The following is a 17,687-nucleotide window of genomic DNA, read 5'->3' on the forward strand; positions in this document are numbered from 1 at the left end:
AGGTAAACGTCAAGCGTGACAGAGGGTGGTCGTACATTTCGTGCGTAGGCTGCGCCCTCTGGCAACGTATTAAATGTCAGCCTTGGCGATGACGCTTTAGTAATAATAATAAAAATGGCATGCCTTACTATGCACTATGCATGCTAGTAGGCCCCAAGCTGGTGAGCTATTTTGCATGCGGTGCGATGATGTGCAAGGGTCCGCAAAGCGCTGTATACTCCCCTCGCATCTGAGGAATTATTGCAATTTATTTTTATACTTTGTAACATCAATTGAGGCGACATGCTGTAGACGTGCGGGGTGGTTGTGGTGACAAAACTCTATGCCTGGCGATCAAGCAGTGTGCGTCTTGCTTTCCCAGTCCTGAGTGAACCCCTCCCTTGACCCCGACCCCATCAACCTTCTTTCTCCATGTTTGCGTGTTTCGCATCTGAACTCACCAACTCAAACCCTGCACACACCGCGCCTTTTTTTCGCTTGTTTTTCCTCCTGCAGGACGTGCCGCGATAAGCTTGAGAAAAACCGCTTAAGGCGCCTAAAGAAGAGCGGGTTAGGGCAGACCCAAATCAGCCGTAGCAAGCCAGACGGGCTGCTGAAGGGCCACAGCGAGGAGGACTCTGGCCGGCAAACCACGGCAGCGGCGCCCTCCTCGCAACCGCGACGGCTCGGAGCTGTCTCCACTGCACCGCCAGCGCCGGCGCCGGCGCCGGCGCCGGCGGCAGCAGCGAATTCAAGGAAGGGCTGCAGCTCCGCCTTTAGAACGAACCATGCAGGTTGGGCAGCACAACCTTCGGCGGCCGCCGCGAGAGACCTTACTGCATGCAGGTACTACGGAGAGGACGCCGAGAGCAGGTGCTGCCGGCGAGTGGAAGGGACTGCCGCCTCCAATCTAATCGTCCGACGCCTCCAATGCACAATGGAAAGGGCTCAGGAGGGGACAAGACCAGCTCGCTTACCCAAGTGCGAAATGCCCGATAGCTTTCGTGAAACTCCAAAGAGTGGAAGGGGCACGAGCCTTCCGGTGGCGCCGGAAAGGACGACATCTTTTGCTTCGAGCGAGGAGATTTGGTATCAGAGGATTTACGAGGCTATCGGGTCTACTGCCTCCCCTTTGCAGGGATTAACGGGGCATGGTCAAGCGCCTGCCACGAATCCCAGGACCCCAGTCGCTTTCGTAAATGCTGAAGAAACCGAAAACGACACGTGCTCTCGAGTAATGCGGCAGGCCGAGGGGCCTTTTATTACGAGCATTGACCGGTCGGCGGGGCACACCCAAGCGATGGCAGCGGGCGTACTGGGCCCCATGGCTTTGGTGTTTGGTGAGGGTGCGGAAGACATTTACCTTTGGCGAGGAGAGTAATATACGGCATCGTACATATGGTGGTGTATATATTATATATATACACCACCAAGCAAGCTCACATAGCTCACGCCGTATTATATTTAAATACCCAATGGTCCAACGGCGTGAGCTGTGTGAGCTTGCTTTAAGGAACAATAAGTCGAGGGTCGTGGCATCGCGACAGCGGTACGAGGCCGTTATGCAAGCCAATCCTAGCAGTGGGCAAGGCGCGAGATAATTGCGGTGGCAGTGATTAAGCTTCGCCGTTAATGTTCGGTTTCCTTGAGAGAAACCAATGCTCTGGAAGCGAAAATGACGACAAAACGTGCCAGCTGACCGGACGATAAGCGTCTCTTACTGTGGGAAAGACTGGCTGTCTGACGCGGTGTGGCTGAAAACGGAAAGATTTGCTCTGTGTTTATATTTGTATATATATATGTGTGTATGTGTATGTGTATGTGTATGTGTATGTGTATGTGTATGTGTATGTGTATGTGTATGTGTATGTGTGTGTGTGTGTGTGTGTGTGTGTGTGTGTGTGTGTGTGTGTGTGTGTGTGTGTTACAGTGGGCTCCAGACATATGAAGAGTGTGTGGATAAACGGATTGCAACGCTGGCATGCCATGCGTGCTGAGCGACATTTATCGATTGGTCATCTGCTTGTGATAACGGCTATAGAAGGCGCTGGCTGCAGCGTGCCGAAGGTGGGCTCGGCCCATTGGATATGTGGGAGCTTGGCTCGACGTGATGGCTCTGTTTAAATGAAGAAAATGTGGGTAAGAAAGGGTGCATGCGAATGTAAGTGTGGGTTTGCATGCCAACACAGCAACTGGTTATTCTCTTCAATGCAGGGACTCCAGGGACGGGGGGTGGGACCCCCATGCACGTAATGGCCACGACGGGCTGACGGCGGGCGTCGCTAAGCACGGTGACCCAAAGCGTATTTATGGATTCTGACAAAGGCACTTGTCATGCTTTTCCTAAAAATTTTATTTCAATGGCATGGACTTCCCGTAAGGCCAGCTTTGCCACTTTGGGACGGGGCGCTCCACTCAAATTTTCTGCAAAGAACCTGACCTATACAAATATACTGCCGCGCATGGTTTGAAAATCAACCTCCGTGCTGTATCTCTAACTACACAGTGCCGAACTCCTTTGTGTTAGTAGCTTGGTGGTTTTGTGCATAGCTTCCCCAGCTGTGAGCCTGCCCGTGCATCGCGGTTCACGGGTCGGAGCATGAATTTGCGCCAAATATCATTACAAGCACATCATATTGTAATGAATTAAGCACCATTTCAATCAATAACTGGCAAGAGCTCAGAAACATCTTAACAACCGGGCGCCTGTCGGCCCGTGGTGGCAGGCGGAAGAAAACAAGCATCCCCGCGTTTAATCAAAGGGATGAGAGAACTATAAGTGAGAAAATCCAAGCCACCTCCTCACACAATAACGTGTCCACAACATTGAAGCTTACGGCATGCTTCATCAAAAAAGTTAGCAGTTATGCGATATGTATAATAATGAAACTATGTTACCTAGTCATTCACAAAGGTCTTGTTGCCGAGCTGGCGCATGCACACTGATGCGGATTACGGCATGAACGCCCTAACGCTCGGGCAGGAAAGCGCCATCATGTGTAGCGTGCAATGAAATGTACTTTCATGCTACTTAATGTTCATTGCTGAGCCCAAATCCGGAAAGGATTTCTTTTAGGAGGCGCTTGGGTGTTCTGAATACTTTGCTAGGCCTTCAGCCTAGTATGCTGGAAGGAAAATCCAATCAGTACAGCCCTGTCTGTGAGCTTTCCTTGCGAGCTCTCGGCCGCGAGGGCCGTTTGACGCTGCGCGGCTAAGCAAGAGGCCCAGCTTAGCGGAACTCCATCCTCGCTGCATCGGTATCTTTATTGATATATTTACTCTATAGATTCTGGTCGTGAACTGCAACAGGCCCCAGTTTTACAGAGGCTAACTCTGACTGCTAGGAGTACCGCTGGCCTATATGATGGAGCGTTTCGTAACCCCCTATTGATAATCGTCTTACGCTTTTGTACTCGCGAGGATAAATGAACCGGGCTATGGCTAGCGGCTGCGAACTTGCCGCAGCCTAAGAATTTGCCTCCGTATCTGAAGAGGTGCTAGCTTGGATGGATAACGACAACCCTATGCGAACACTTCCATCTTCGGAGCAGCCGGGTGCGGAGCAGCCCTCAGACGAGCATCGGTCGAGCAGCTTTCAAGCCCAACAGCAGCGTCATAACCAGTCCATTCAAGAGGGCGATCTCAGACCGTCCGTCATGGCATCTGCTACGCCTGTTGTTCAGGATACAGGGGCCAACCGGTGCCAGGTGCGTCAAAGCAAAGACGGTATCCTGATAGGGGTGCCCGTCGACCGCGCTGGCAAGAGGTTATTTCATAAATGTAATTTAGTAACATTACTTTATTGAGTGCGCATTATTTAAGAATTTGTCTAGGGGCCCACGGGACAGCAAGGCAGCAGAGAGGGCCAGGACCGCTGCGACCCCGACCACAATGTTTTGGCGAGTATGCCATATGGCACTCTCATAACTGGTGCCAACTAGGTTTGCACCGCGCAAGTAGCCTTGTCTACTTTCTTTCTGGCCCGTTTGTTTCCCCGTAGCGACGACGACCTTGTTGGTACTGCACCGCGGAGACCTTCCTGCTGGTTACAGCAGCCTTTACGCTTAATGTCCCTAATCCTTTACTCTTGGCTGCCTGCAGGCGGACGGCTGCATGGCTGACTTGTCCGGGTTGCGGCGCTATTTCCGGCGCTACCACGTGTGTGAGACACACATTCGATCTCAGGTGCGGTCCCCAGCCCGAGGGATACCGGCCAGGCCCCCCAGGCTGTCTCTCTGCCACCTGGGTCTTATGCCGCAGACAGATCTGTCAAAGGCTGTACGGGTACTAGCTGCGTCTGGGTCGCACGCTGCGGGTACCGACATCGCGCGTCGGCGTGAAGATAAGCGTGTATGGTTTTAGCGGTAGTGTGGTCGATATGGTCGAGCACGCGTTGGCTCCATCCAAACACGCCAACAATTGCACATCAACGGTATTTTCCTCGCGTCCCGTCGGATTACCCATGATGCTCATGTGTGTGTGTGTTACATGGTTGTGGGTGCGTGACCCCATACCTGTAAAACTACCCATATGGGCCGAAGGCCCAAGGGCAACATCTATACGCCTGAAAGCCACGGAGAACAGGAAACACCGCACTATCAGTCCAGACTAGCGCCCAACGGGAATAACTGAGTTGCGGTGAGCCCACATACGTTCCAACATCCTCGCCAGACGTACTGGCTCCCATTTCATGATGCTCATGCGTTTTGTGTGCCGTCTCTGGGAACGTTGTTGCAGTTTCGTGGGTGCTCTGGATCTTAGACTATGTAAAACTCAATGCCTTAATAACACGGCACCTTCCCAGTTCTGGACTTGGTGATGTCACCGACGAGGCCCAGGTCCAGGTTGATTGAAAAACGGCCACCAATAACGAACGTGCGACACCAAGAGCGACATAAACTCGGGGGGGTATTAGGTGATGGCAATGATGGCACCTGCGATCTGGGTCAGCGATATTACCGCGACATTACCCCTATAGGCCAATCCCCCCTATCGGTTGCATCGCCAGGTCTTAGTTTATGCACGAATGTTGTTGTGAAAGCGCCGAAGGAGGCCGCACGCGCGAAGGAGGCCACAGGTGTCGCGGAATGATTCCTCCGCAAAACACGTGTCACACACATACACGCTTGCGTTTCTCCTTTTGCAGGTCGTCCATATCGGCGGACGCGAAGTCCGGTTCTGTGACCAGTGCAGCACGTTTCATCCCTTGGCTTTTTTTGATGGAGTGCGCAGGTGTGTGTGTGTGTGTGTGTTGCAAGTTGCACAGATGGGGGGAGATGAGCGTTGCACAGATGGGGGGAGTTGCAGTTGGGGGGAGCAAGTTGCACAGATGGGGGGAGATGAGCGTGTAGCTGCTCGGCTCAAGTAAACAGACCGCTAGTAGTACCGCGTGGCCCTTGCATCTCTGGGACCACAAACCTGCCAGTCGCACGCGCCATGCAACACACACACATACACACACATATGTACTTACACACATAATAGTGTGCTTTTGGGGGATTAGGACCTTTTGGGGTCGGGGCAGCTGGTCGTACATGCGATTTAGCTATCGGGACAGGACCGGGAATCGTCTGACTATATGCTGCGAGGAGCAGGCCATGCTATAAACAACACACTAGAGGCTATATTTGGACATAAGGACCCTATGCTCTTGCGTGCTTCTGGATGATCCCTTTAACCGACCGCTGCGTGAACAGCCTCCGAGTCTGGAGGTTCCTGATAGGACCATGATGCACACCAAAGCCTCTTCACTGGCCGGGCGAAGCTTAGCCTCCGTTTTTGTATGTTAGGTACGAGGGGGGTTCGCGACACGCTTGCAAGTCGTGGTGAAATGCCTGCTGTACGTTTTTGCAGGACGTGTCGTGATAAGTTGGAGCAAAACCGGATGAAGCGCCGCGCTCGCAAGCAGCAGAATGCAAACCATGCGGGCGCTATAACGGCTGCAGCTTTGGCTGGGGCAGCTGCGGCCGCATCCGGCAATAATAACGGCGGTGGCGGCCGGTCCGACGATGTTGACTCGGACGACCAGCCAGCCAACGGCGGCGGTCCAGCCGCCGCCGCCGGCGGTGACGACGCAGGTCCTGCGGTTCGAGCGCAGGGTGGGCACAGTTTGGCACGGAAGCGGCAAAGCGGTACCTTGGCGCAGGGCGCACGGCGGCTGCAGCCCTCTGCGCGAAGCGTTGCCGCACCAGACGTTACAAAGGCGGTCAAGGTGCAGCGCGCGACTACCGGGCAGTTGGGGGCTGCCAGAGCGGAGGTGTGGTCACCGGAATCTGCGGACGAGGAGCCGGACATGCAGACACCCGGTCCTGGGGACGCTGGAGGCGGGCACCACGAAGATGCAGATTGGGGCGCGGCGGATATGATGACGAGGGAGGCGGAGATGGGGCTCGGCGGCGCTCTTGGCGCCACGCTGGCGGCGGCTGACGGTCGTGACACGGGCTTTGGTCCTGCAGCCGCAACTGCAACCGCAACCGCCAAGCGTGGCCGGCCTTGGGATCCGGTCGGCCTAGCTCCGGACTGGCCGCGTGTCAACCATCAGGACCTGCGTGACCAGGAACAGCTGCAGGTGGCCTATGGCGCAGTTCGTGACGGGGCCATGTACTCCCCGCGCGGCCAGCTGCATGGCCACCTGGGGCAGCAGGGCCCGCAAGTGCAAGTGCAAGTGCGCGCTCAAACTGTGAAGGTGCAGCCGCTACAGTTGGTGCCTCCGCTGTCGCAGCACCAACAGCAGCACCAGCACCAACAGCACCAACAGCATCAACAACGTCTGCCTATGAGTGAGTGGGAAATGGAGACGGGTGGCGTCATCGCGCTGGAGCGGCTGCCACAGGGAGCAGTGCAGGGGACGTGGCGGCTGCACGGCGGCAGCGCACCTAACCTGCCACAAGTGAGACTGGTTTTGGTTTTGGGGATACTATGCAGTGAGCTTCTTCTGTCTGTCGCGCATGAGCGACCTTTCGTTTTCCTTCGCTTGTTTGGTTCCTTCCGCCATATTTTTTATATTTGCGTTTTTTTCGGTCGCTGGTGGCATAGTAGGTGCACAACAAAGCATTATAATCAACGCCCCGCGTCATTTGAGGCAACCTCTGGCAAAGGAAAAGGACTAACTTATGCAGCGGTGCATTAAGAAACCTCTACTTCTGTCCTTTAGCAGGAGCTACCAGCGTCGTCACCAAAATGGGCTCCGGGGGGAGATGCGCGGGCTACGTGGCAGTCGGTGCCGGCAATCATTGTGCCTGCTTCTGGCACGCAGGACAGCCATGCGTTGCCTGACAAGTCCATGCACGACGGCGGCATGAGGCTCGCGGCCGTCGGTGGCCCCACGAACAATGGAGGTTACCAAGTCCACGTGCGGACACCCCACGCAGCAAACGGCGCTGGTTATCCGGCACCGAACACCCTGGGCGACCCGGGTTGTGCACGTGATGGCCGCGTCGGTCTACCAAGTAGGGTGGCCGACCAGTTAATTACGTACAAAGTCGATGGAGAGGGGGCGCCAGCTGTGACGTTATTGGCCCAGATCCTTCGCACGGAGCCAGAGTTCCGGCAGCAGCTGCCACGAACCAGCCAGGCTGGCCCCGAGCCGATGTCACCTCCAAAGATTACGTTGCACAACGGCGGCGGCAGCGGTAGCGCTGACATGCTGGCAGGGGCAGCCGAAGGCTTGACCCCTGCTCAACAAGCGGCCCTCAGGCTGAAGCTAGACGCGGGTCTGCTGGCCTCGCCGCCGAACGCGACGACGGCGGCGCCGCAGCCACAGCCGCCGTCGTCGGTGTCGGCATCGGCAGTTCCTGGTCCAAACATGCCCAAGCAATGGGCGCAAGTGCAGGATGACGCACCGTTACAGCAGCAACGGCACCACCACCAGCCTCTGGTGCGGCATGAGCTCCCAGGCTACGGAACCTCGAGGCCAGGTGGCCAGGCCGCCACCGTGTGGGCGGGCAACGGTGCGGCCCCGCAGGGGTCCGTGTGGGTCACCCCGGACGGGACGCGATTCGGGGCCCCGCTTGCCGCGTATCCCGCACCCGTTGGGCTGGGGCCCCAGGCAGTGCTTATCGATCGGCGCATATCGGCCGGGTCCTCCGTTTACACGGCGGATGAGGAAGCTGCGCTGGCGATGGAGGACGTGACCAGTCTGCAGATGGAGGCTGAGCGGGCGGCTATTGGTACGCACAATGACGCGCTGCAGCAGCCCATCGAGGAGGCGCCGTCGCTTCTGGACACGCCATCGTTTAGGGACGGCATCGCCCGCGACAATGCCGATGCCCAAATGTGGGAGGCACGGCGGGAGCTACAGAAGCAGCAGCAACAGGTGCAAATCGTGGTGAGCTTTCCAAACCACCAAAATCAGCGCCAGCAGCTGCAGGGTTTCGATGGCGAGCACCGCGTCACGCTGCTTGAACACATGCAGAAGCAAGAGGCCTTCCTTGAGGTCGTGCAGCAGCAGCAGCAAGAGCAACACCTAGGTTCCCAACAGCAACACCATTCCCATATGCTGGAGCAGCACCCGCGTGGCCAGCAGCATGGCCTCCGGCAGAATCCTGCGAACAGCTTGTCCCATGTGGATCGTTGGCAGCAGCAGCAGCAGCACCCGCAGCAGCTGGAGCAGCAGCAGCCAGCTTCTCGCGTGCAGGTGCAGCTGGGTTCGTCGGCACCACCACAGAACGTCTTTGGCAAGCTTTGCGATGAGCAGCGGCCTGTCTACCTGCCGAGCGCGTTTCGCATGCATGTCCCAGAAGATCTGGACGCGGACTCGGACTACCTTCAGCCCCAGCCCCAGCATGCTGGCATTGCCGCGGGCGCGAGGGCGTCAGGCCGGGGCCCGGTGGCTGCGGTTGGCCGGCCGGCGCCCTTAGGTGGAATTGGCGGCGGCGGCGGACAGCGTCCGCCGTCCCCTGCGCCGCCGCAGCCGCATTCCTGGGCTGGGGCAAGTTCTGGTTGGAGGTACTCGAACGGTGACAGTGGCGGAGCACCGGCGATGCTTGAAGCGCAGCCGCAACAGCAATCGGCATCAGCCATCGGTTACGGCACCCAGCAGCACATGCAGCAGCTTGGCGACAGCCTTGCCGGCGTGGCTCCAAGTGACCAGGAGCTCATCCTCAGCACGTTACGGAAATTCGCAGCCCATCCGCCCCGTGCCGTAAAAACGGCAGGCGGGGCCCACCAGCAGCAGCAGCAGCAGCCGGATTCAATGGGCCTGTCGCCATCCATGCCGCAGGGCAGGGGGCCCCAGGACCGCGGCGGTGACTCGGGTTCCGGCGGCAGCAGCGGCTGCGGCGGCACGCTGCACATGCTGAGGGCCGAGGAGGGCCGAGCGACGCAGCAACAATCATATATGCAGCAACAGCAACAGCGGCAACCACCACCACCACAACAACAACCACAGCAGCCTGCACATAATGCAGCAGCAGGGGGAGAACAACTAAACTTGAGGCGGGAGTCATCGTACAACGACAACATAAACGGCGGCCCAGGCAGCGCAGAGGGCCTTCAGCAGGTGCTGGCAAGCGAAGGGCTACAATCCATGGACTCGCTGGCGATATCCGAAGCCCTTCTGGACGGCCGTGGCAGTCTGCAGCTCCTGGATAGCGTGGTATTCGCGCAGGCACAGGACGCTTGGGTGAACACGGACACGAACCCGGCGGCAGCCTCTGGGGCGGATTGCGGTCCGGCGGCCATGCAAGGGGGCCCTCCAACCCCGCCGCCACACGGCAGCGACGGCTTCACCTTTGGCCAGGGTGGCCGGGTCGCTGGGGAGGGCGAGAGGTGGATGGGCTCCACATCCGACAGCCAGGTCCACGCCAGGTCCTGGCAACAGCAGGGCGCCGCAGCCGGGGAAGGTTTCAGCGGTGAGGAATGGGTCGAACTGCCTGGTGGCGGACCCGGCATGCGAGTGTGGGAGCGACATCAGGAACAGCAGCATCGGCATGTGCAGCAACATGAGAGGGGGCCATCTCACGGCGGCATGTTTCCTGCCACGGAACGACGTCCGCAGCATCAGCAGCAGCAGCAACAGCAGCAGGGCTACCGGCCCCAGTCATGGAACGAGCGGCATCATCATCATCATCATCAGCAGCAGCAGCAGCAACAGCAGGAAGGCCTGAGGGATGGATGCCGGCCCGGCCACGCGCTGTACACATCGCCGTATGACATAAACAGGCCGCTGTTCGGCGGGCGTGTTACCGCTGAGGGCAGCGGCGGCGGCGGCGGCGGGCAGACCTTGTCGCATGTGGCCTTGAAGCTAAGCCATGCGCGCCCGGATAGCCTCCCGATGGAGTTGGTGGAGCGGATGCAGGAGGCGGCGCGCGGCGGGGGAGCTGCGGTCCTGCCGGCCACTCTCCGGGAAGGTACGCCCTCGTGGGTGGTGGGGATGCGACCGTCCTGTCTGCGGTGGCGGGGTGGTTTGTGAAGAGGTGTTCATGACAGGGCAAATTAACAAGCGAGCGAGTAGGGTCGGTCCTTACATCAGCTTCATCGTGTATGACGTTTCAAGGACTTGCGCGAGGTGCGGACTCCCCGAATTGTTGTGGGTCGCAACCCTGTTAGACCCCACTAAACTTCGTGGGGCTGGCTGCACTCTGCCCATCTCTTACCTTACAGAATAAGTTTTGGGTGCCCTATATTTTTGTTTGCTCTGCACAAATCCTCGTCAGCCTTGTGTAAGTTTACGCATGATCTTAGGGCTCTTGGGGTGTCTAATCCTTCCCCCGAATCGAATATCGCCATCTGTAGCAGTCCCCTCCCTTGACTGGTTTGGTCGGTCATAATGGACTGGTCCTACTGTCGTTACTGTCACACTGCAGGATGTGTAGAGGTGCTGGTGGAAGTGATGCACAGCTGCCCTACCTCCCAGCTATGCAACAAGCTGTTTGGCTTCCCGGAAGCTTCTGGAGGCGCGAGCTCCGCTCTCGACCTGGAGCTGGACTCCGCGCTGGCGACTGCGTCCGGCGAGCAGCTGCGCGCGTGGGTGGGACCCCACGTCTTCGACTCCTGTGAGCGCGTTACGATGCAGCTGTTGCGCGGCCCGGTGAGTGGCGGTGACGGTGGTGGCGCGCGGTTTATAAACGGGGGGAAATAGGGGGCCTGGGGAGGACTTGCACGCCGGGTTTGTTGTTGGTCGTAACTCCTTCTTTGCAGGAAGGGTCCAGCCGCACCTACTAGTCGACCGCAATCTGGGTTCGGTTGCTTTAGCCGTAGTGCTATGTGGCCCCTCAGGCCTCTCGCGTACCTGAGAGAACGAGGGTAACGAAACTGTAGAAGTAGAAGGTGTAACACACACGCACCGGAATGCAGGAGGAGGAATGCACGGCTGGGTTGGGCCAGACATACATGCATGCATACACGCAGGGCCATTTCCTTCTAGGAGGATGCAGCAAGGCATGATATCCGTTTGTGTTGGTTCCTGAGTTGCGCCTTTGGGATGTCCTCTACCGCGACTGTGGCTGCAGCCGCTCAGCTGCTGCGCGTGCTGTGGTGTGTGTGTGTGTGTGTTTAATTAACCCCGCGTTTTGGCTGTTGTAGGTTCTGGACTGCAAGCCAGGTGCTCCGCCGAAGTTGCGGCGGTGGGAGGCTGCCATGCAGGATGCCGGGCTGGGCTTTGCAGCTCACTGGCCCGAAGTACTGATGCTTTGCTCGGGACCGCCAGTGCTGGTGGCAGGTATGCGGCGTTCCTGTTCGTTTCTGTTATCTTCCATAGAGCAATAAGTAAGCCAACCACCCAGCCCTTGAAAACCCAATCCGCAATCTTGTTTGATTGGGCAGCCGGGAGTTTGGGGATTTACAGCCTTCGATCCTTCCGATCGCGCTTTGCCCCCATCCCGACTCCGCTCCCTATCGTCCTGTCCCCTTGAGTGCTTTAGATCACCTAGAGCTGCACGCTGATGCTCACGCAGGTGGTCTTATTGGGCGAGAGGCGCCTGTCTTGCAGTGTGAAGGGACGGGTTGTGACATACACGAGCACAGAGCTGTGCTTCCTTCCGCTCTGTCCTTGCTTCTGACTATGTTTCCGCCGCTCTCCTCTGTCTTTCCTGCTCTGTTTATGACTGTTGTTTAAACCTCTTTCACAACATTCACTTTGCAGAGCTGACAGCATCCGCGCTCCTTCCTTCCCCTTGAACTCTTTTGCAGACGCAGTTAATGCGCAGCAGATCCAGCTATACGGCCCTGCTGAGCTCGCGAGCCCGCAGGGCGTCGTGCAGCTATGCGTCCGCATGGCAGGAGGTGCAGGCTCTCTAGGCACGGTGGAAGCGGTTGCCGTCGATCCAGAGGACGGGTCCTCTGCTCCCATTCCGGCAGATCAAGCCTCAACAGCAGCACCAGCAGCGGTTGCCGAAGGCTGGCTGCAGCCCACGACCTCCACGACCTCCTGCTGGGCCGCAGCGCGCCGCTCCCCATCGCCGCCAGTTTGGCCCCTAGCAGGTCCTCTGTCTGGGTTGAAAGCGCCGGTGCCAGGCGCGACGTCGCCGGCTCTATTCCGCACCGTCAACGCGTCCGCTGGTGCGACGAACAGGCTGGCCGACCTCGTAGCCATGGCGCCGCGGCCTACAGAGCAGCTGAAGGCGAGTCCTAGCCTAGCGACAGGCCCCTGCCCGTTCTACTGCTTCGCTGTGGAGGAGGTTTCTGAGGCGGAGGGTCCATCATCCTTGGGGATGTCGAGTCGTGAGCTGTGCGTCAGGAAAGGGACGCCGCCTGCTGCTGGCAGCGCGCCAGGCTGTACCAAGGGGACCGTCTCCGAAACCACGGAGCACCCGCGCAGCTGCTTCCTCACCGCACCTCTACCGTCATCTCTTCCCCCGTCGCCCCCTGTGGCGCAGCAGCGGCAGCACCGCCATCAGCCAGGGTGCCTATATAATACGATTGCTACCGCCGCTGCTACGGTAGCGCGACAGCCATTCTCGCAGCTCCTGTTACAGCAGCGGGAGCAGCCGAGGCAACAGCTGCAGCTCTGCTGCCGTCCGCCCACGTTCCACTGCAGGTCGAAGTCCGACGACGGGTGCATGACGCTCTGCGGGAGCAACGACTCTGGCGGTCGACATGCCGGCAGCCCTTCTCCGCGCGTCCCTGCGCTGGCGTCCAAGGGCGAGAGCCTTGGACGCCATTCAACTCCCTCTGCTGCGTCGCATGTGTGTGCGGGGCAGCCGTATGGCGGCGGCGGTGCACCGCTGGTTTCCGTGACCTCTGCGACGACAGGTCTCGTCCATTGCCTGGGGCCCCTGTCGCGGCGCGTAAGTCTCTGCAGCTCCGCAACCCTGACCACAGCGATGACGCTGCATGACAGGCTGAGCTGCCGCAGCTCCGCAACAACGGCTTTTACGCTCGGTACGACAGCGACATTGTATGACAGGCTCAGCCTTCGCAGCGAATGGAGTTGGACGAGCAACATGACGAGCTTCGGTGGCATGACGGCCGGTGCGGCCTGCGGCGGCGGCGGCATCAATGACGGTGGGGTCGGCGGAGCGGCGCCGTACAGCCGTACCAATGAGCCGCAGGTTTCGGAGCCTACATACTCTGTCGGAGCCTCGTTTGGCTGCACCGATCAGTCCCTTGGGCCGGCGCACTGCGCAAGGACCGCGAGGGACGATAGCAAGCTGGAAGAGGAGAACGAGCTCATGGTGTCGACGCCGCGGCGTGTGGCCGGCCCGCCGGCCAGCTGCTCCTCGCCGAGGGCGGTCACTGCTGCGTCAGTGGCTGCTCAGCCGTACAGCAGCAACAGCAGCGACGATGCCTCCCGCAGCGGTGGCTGCTGCTTGCGCACCGGTCGCCTGTTGGACAGCGCCATGGTCGGTCTACGGCCGCTGCGACTGCAGCTACCGGTGTTGCCCTGCGCGGGGCTGGCGCTGTTGGAGGCCACGGGCGGCCATGCGGTGGCAGCTTCCTGGCCATTGCTGGTGGTGGAGACGGTGTCGCAGCGGAATGAGCTGTTGGCGCTGTGGCGGGAGCTGGCCGATGCGGGCCGGGAGGACGTCTGGCGCGAACTGGCGGCGGACCTCGGCCTTGTGCTGGGCAACCTACCGCGTCGCGCAAGCGTGTGTGATGAGCCTGACCCTTATCTGCGCAGTGTCCCCGCCGCCGCTGCAGCCGACAGGGCATTCAGCAGTAGTGCATTGGGCAGCGGTGAGGATTTCGGGTTCGGCGGGCACGGAGCCAGTGCAGCAGTGGCGCCGTTACGGTGGCGGTCCCTGGGGACACCGGACCGTGCGCGTGACCTCCTCCCTGGCTGCTACCTTAACAGCGGCAGCCTTGTTTCCATCGAGTCGGCGTCCCAGGAGTCTTGGGGTACGGCTTCTGCAACGCCTCGGTTGGCAACCGCAGGGCAGGCAGTCAACACCGGGCCCGTTTCCTGCATGGCGACGTTGGTGCACCAACGCAGCAGCAGCAGTAGCGACGGCGACGGCAGCGGCAGCGACGTTAGCCGCGTCGGCCTACCGGGCTCGGCCACCAGCGGCGCCAGTGGGGACAGTGGTACCAGTGCTGTGTGTGTCGCTGACCAGCACACGGGCGCGGGTTTGGTAGCTGCTGCCACAGCCGCTGCTGGGGTTGGCGCGGTGTACCTAGCCGCCGGCGCACCGGCGCGTTCCCGCGATGGCCCAGATGCTGCGACTGTTGATGGCTCTCATGCAGTCCGGGGTGCCGGTGCCGCCGCCGGCGCACCTGTGTCCGCGTTCAGCAGTCACATGGCGACCACGAGCTTTGGGGTTGGTGTGGTTGGTGTTGGTGGTGTGGAAGAAGCGCAGGAGGAGGGGGAGGGGAAGGGGGAGCAGCTGCAGCTTCCAGCCGTCGGCCGTACGTGCATGCTGCAGCGTGGTGATGAGGTATCGCTGGCGTCAGGGCTGGCTGTTATCCGTGGGGGTTGTTGCGACTGCGATGGCGAGGACGACCTTCACATAGCCTCGTTGACCAGCTTCCTGGGGGATTTGCGGATGACGGCCGGACGTCGCGAATCGAGCTCAGACGGGCGCGGGCGTGACGATGACGCGGCTGCGCGTCGGGAAGGTCCCGGATTAGGTGACGGCAGGCGCAGCAACAGCAGCAGCCAAGAAAGCGCGTCAGTGTTGGCGGCAGTGGAGTCGGGGACGAGGGCAGAGACCGGTGACGTGGCTGTCGGCAAGGGGGAGCAGCGAAAAATTGGCACGGCTCCGAAAGAGGTGCCTGGGCCGCCAGGGTTGGCACTGCCGTCGCCATCGCCGTCGCTGCCGGTGCCGCCGCTGGCGGCGGTGGGGTTGTCAGCCGAGGCCAGGTTGGCGCTGCAGGCGGCGGTTTCCCGCGTGAGGAGGTGCATTGACGCGAGGTGCGTGGGGCGCGGGGGGTTCTGCTGTTGTGAGAAGAAGCTGAAGTGGTAGTTTTGTTGGTCTACTTTTTGTCTACCTTTTTTTCTATACGTGTTGGTCCACGTTTGCAAATAATCTTATGAACTTCTGAAATATTGGATGTGCTTCAGTGTGATGTGCATACCTGAATAAGACTTCGCCTTTATTCTATAGGCACGGAGGTTGAAGGCTTTTGTAGCACCTTGCATGGATATGTATGGGGACATGTATGCATGCATGTATGTATGCACCTCCATGACCGCCGCGTACTCCATGACCGCCTCTCTGTTGCTCCATGGTTTCAGTGGCATCGGCCGGAATAGAGCGGCCATTAGTCAAGTTGCAAGATTTTACACGTTTCCGCTATTAACCTCCGCGCTTCGGTGCACTCAACAGGAGGCTACCGGCGCTGTGGGAGCTGCTCTCCAGGGTGGCTGTGGATGCGCGAACCGGAGGTAATACGGAGGAGGAGGAGAGCACGTCGGAGGTGGGAGGAACTGCTGTCCTTGGCCCGGATGAGGAGGCCGCGGCGGCGGTAGCGGCGGTAGCGGCGGCAGCTGTTTAGATCTGGGACCCGCGGGCGGGTCCACTGCGTTCTCTGCACCACTACCACCTGTTGCGGCACTGGCACTGGCACTGACACTGGGGCGCACCATGGGGGACGGTATCGGGCTAGTGGATTCATCATCATGCGGCGGTTCGCTCAAACATATTATTTGTATCTCGCCGGCACGCGAACAGCCTTTCTCAGATGGGGGGCCCCTGATGGGGAGGCCTTAGGAGGAGGGGAACGGGATTCCAGGCCGCGGTCCTGTGTATCAGACGTGAGGGGGCATCGCAGGGGGTGACGTCAGCCGTGAGGGGGTGGATGGAGGTGTTGTTAAACCCGAAATCGAAGCTGGAAGGGGGTTATGTTGGCGCCTCGCCTCTTATCACGACTCCACTTCTCTTAGATGCGAGGAAATGAGAAAGTTGCGACTACGAGCGCTGCAAATGCCCCGAAGCTCGGCGGATGGAAATATGGCTGTTGGGGGGAGCCATGTTGGGGGGCCAACCCCATGGCTGCTGACGGCAATTGGCAATGAGTTTGGTCTCCTCGGCTACGGAGGCATGGCCACGGAACCCACGCAGTTTAGCCATATGACGATAATGCTGACCGTGGTGGTGAGTGACGATGAAGATAAACATAAAGACCATGATAATGTTATCGATGATTGCTGTTGTTGATGATGATGATGATGAATGATCCCGATGGTGATGGTCATCGTGATGACGGGCATGATGATGATGATGATGATGATGATGATGATGATCATGGTGATGACGACCCGTGGAGAGAGATTTGCCCAACGACGACTTCTCGGGCCGTTTCTGGCATATACGACAACGCATGTGTGCTGCGCAATGAAAGACCGAATGACAACTTGCGAACGCTGCCCTGGACAGGGTTTACTTTACCCGAGAACAACTCGCCGAAGCTTAATAGCCGAATAGGATTGCAGACCTCCATTTCCGCACGCTGGCGAGGCGGGTGGCGGCGGCGACGGTGCGGCGACAGTCCGGGCGTCGTCGTAACAGTTCCGCAATCCGTAGTGGACGATTATCACTGCCGGTTTTACACTTCGCTGTGGCGGCGCGACCGCAGTCTTCACCCCGCACTGCTCCCGTACTGCGGAGTTGCTGTTGGAGTGGGGGGGGCGGGCCCGGCCCGGACGGCCGGCCGAGTTCGAGGGCCGCTTGGAGTGGGCGGAGCGGGAGCGGACTCTAGCGGCAAGGAGTTAATTCCCTGTAAGTTTTACAGGCGTTGTGATTGTAGTTTGGAGGTTACGGTTGCGGTTGCGGTTGCGATTCAGCCCCCATGGGTTGTCTTTGGCTCTTCTTTGGCCTTGGGGTGTACAATCCAACTTTTGTCTCAGCTTAGGGTTTTGTAAATGGGGCGGGGCGGGGTGCAAAAAGAAGGCCCCACCTTCGGACCTTCGATAACCAACCAAAGGCGTGAGCCGGATTATGGTGTGAGGAAAGGAAAGGAGCACTGGAGTTTCAAAGCGAATTGGAGGAAAGGTTTTTTTTAGGGTTTTCGCACAAGCGCTTCTTGAGGAAGACCTTTGTAGTTCCTCCTCCCCTTGGCACTCTTTGGGCACTGAGAGGGTCCACGTCTGTCGCCAGGTTTCACATGTTTTGTTCCCGGAATCCAATTTTCGATGCTGAGCACCGAGCCGAAGCGGCGGCAATGGAAAATATAAAATGCTTTCCTAGATCGTAACTTGTATGGCAGCGTGTAATTAGGGGTGGGGGTGTTAGGGGGAGTGCACATCCCTCGCACATCATACGCGGAACGTGCAGGTTTTCACACATCATAGCCATTTGGTCTGTGTCATTGAAACATTTTGCACAGCATTG

At 58.9% G+C, this 17,687-nt stretch overlaps 1 protein-coding gene across 1 annotated transcript; it reads left to right on the forward strand.

Moving 5' to 3' along the window:
• Positions 1–1,923: 1,923 nt before the first annotated feature.
• VOLCADRAFT_93794 (uncharacterized protein) lies at positions 1,924–17,069 on the forward strand (the record flags this gene model as incomplete). The annotated part of the gene is made up of 13 exons (XM_002952940.1): positions 1,924–2,046; positions 3,531–3,686; positions 4,081–4,164; positions 5,126–5,211; positions 5,833–6,868; positions 7,235–8,305; positions 8,645–10,328; positions 10,785–11,008; positions 11,503–11,638; positions 12,109–15,268; positions 15,684–15,774; positions 16,419–16,451; positions 16,965–17,069. The coding sequence occupies 13 exons, from the start codon at positions 1,924–1,926 to the stop codon at positions 17,067–17,069; spliced, it is 7,989 nt and encodes a 2,662-aa protein (XP_002952986.1).
• Between the last annotated feature and the right edge of the window lie 618 nt (positions 17,070–17,687).

This window comes from Volvox carteri (genome assembly GCF_000143455.1).
Source record: "Volvox carteri f. nagariensis unplaced genomic scaffold VOLCAscaffold_33, whole genome shotgun sequence".
NCBI lineage: Eukaryota > Viridiplantae > Chlorophyta > Chlorophyceae > Chlamydomonadales > Volvocaceae > Volvox > Volvox carteri.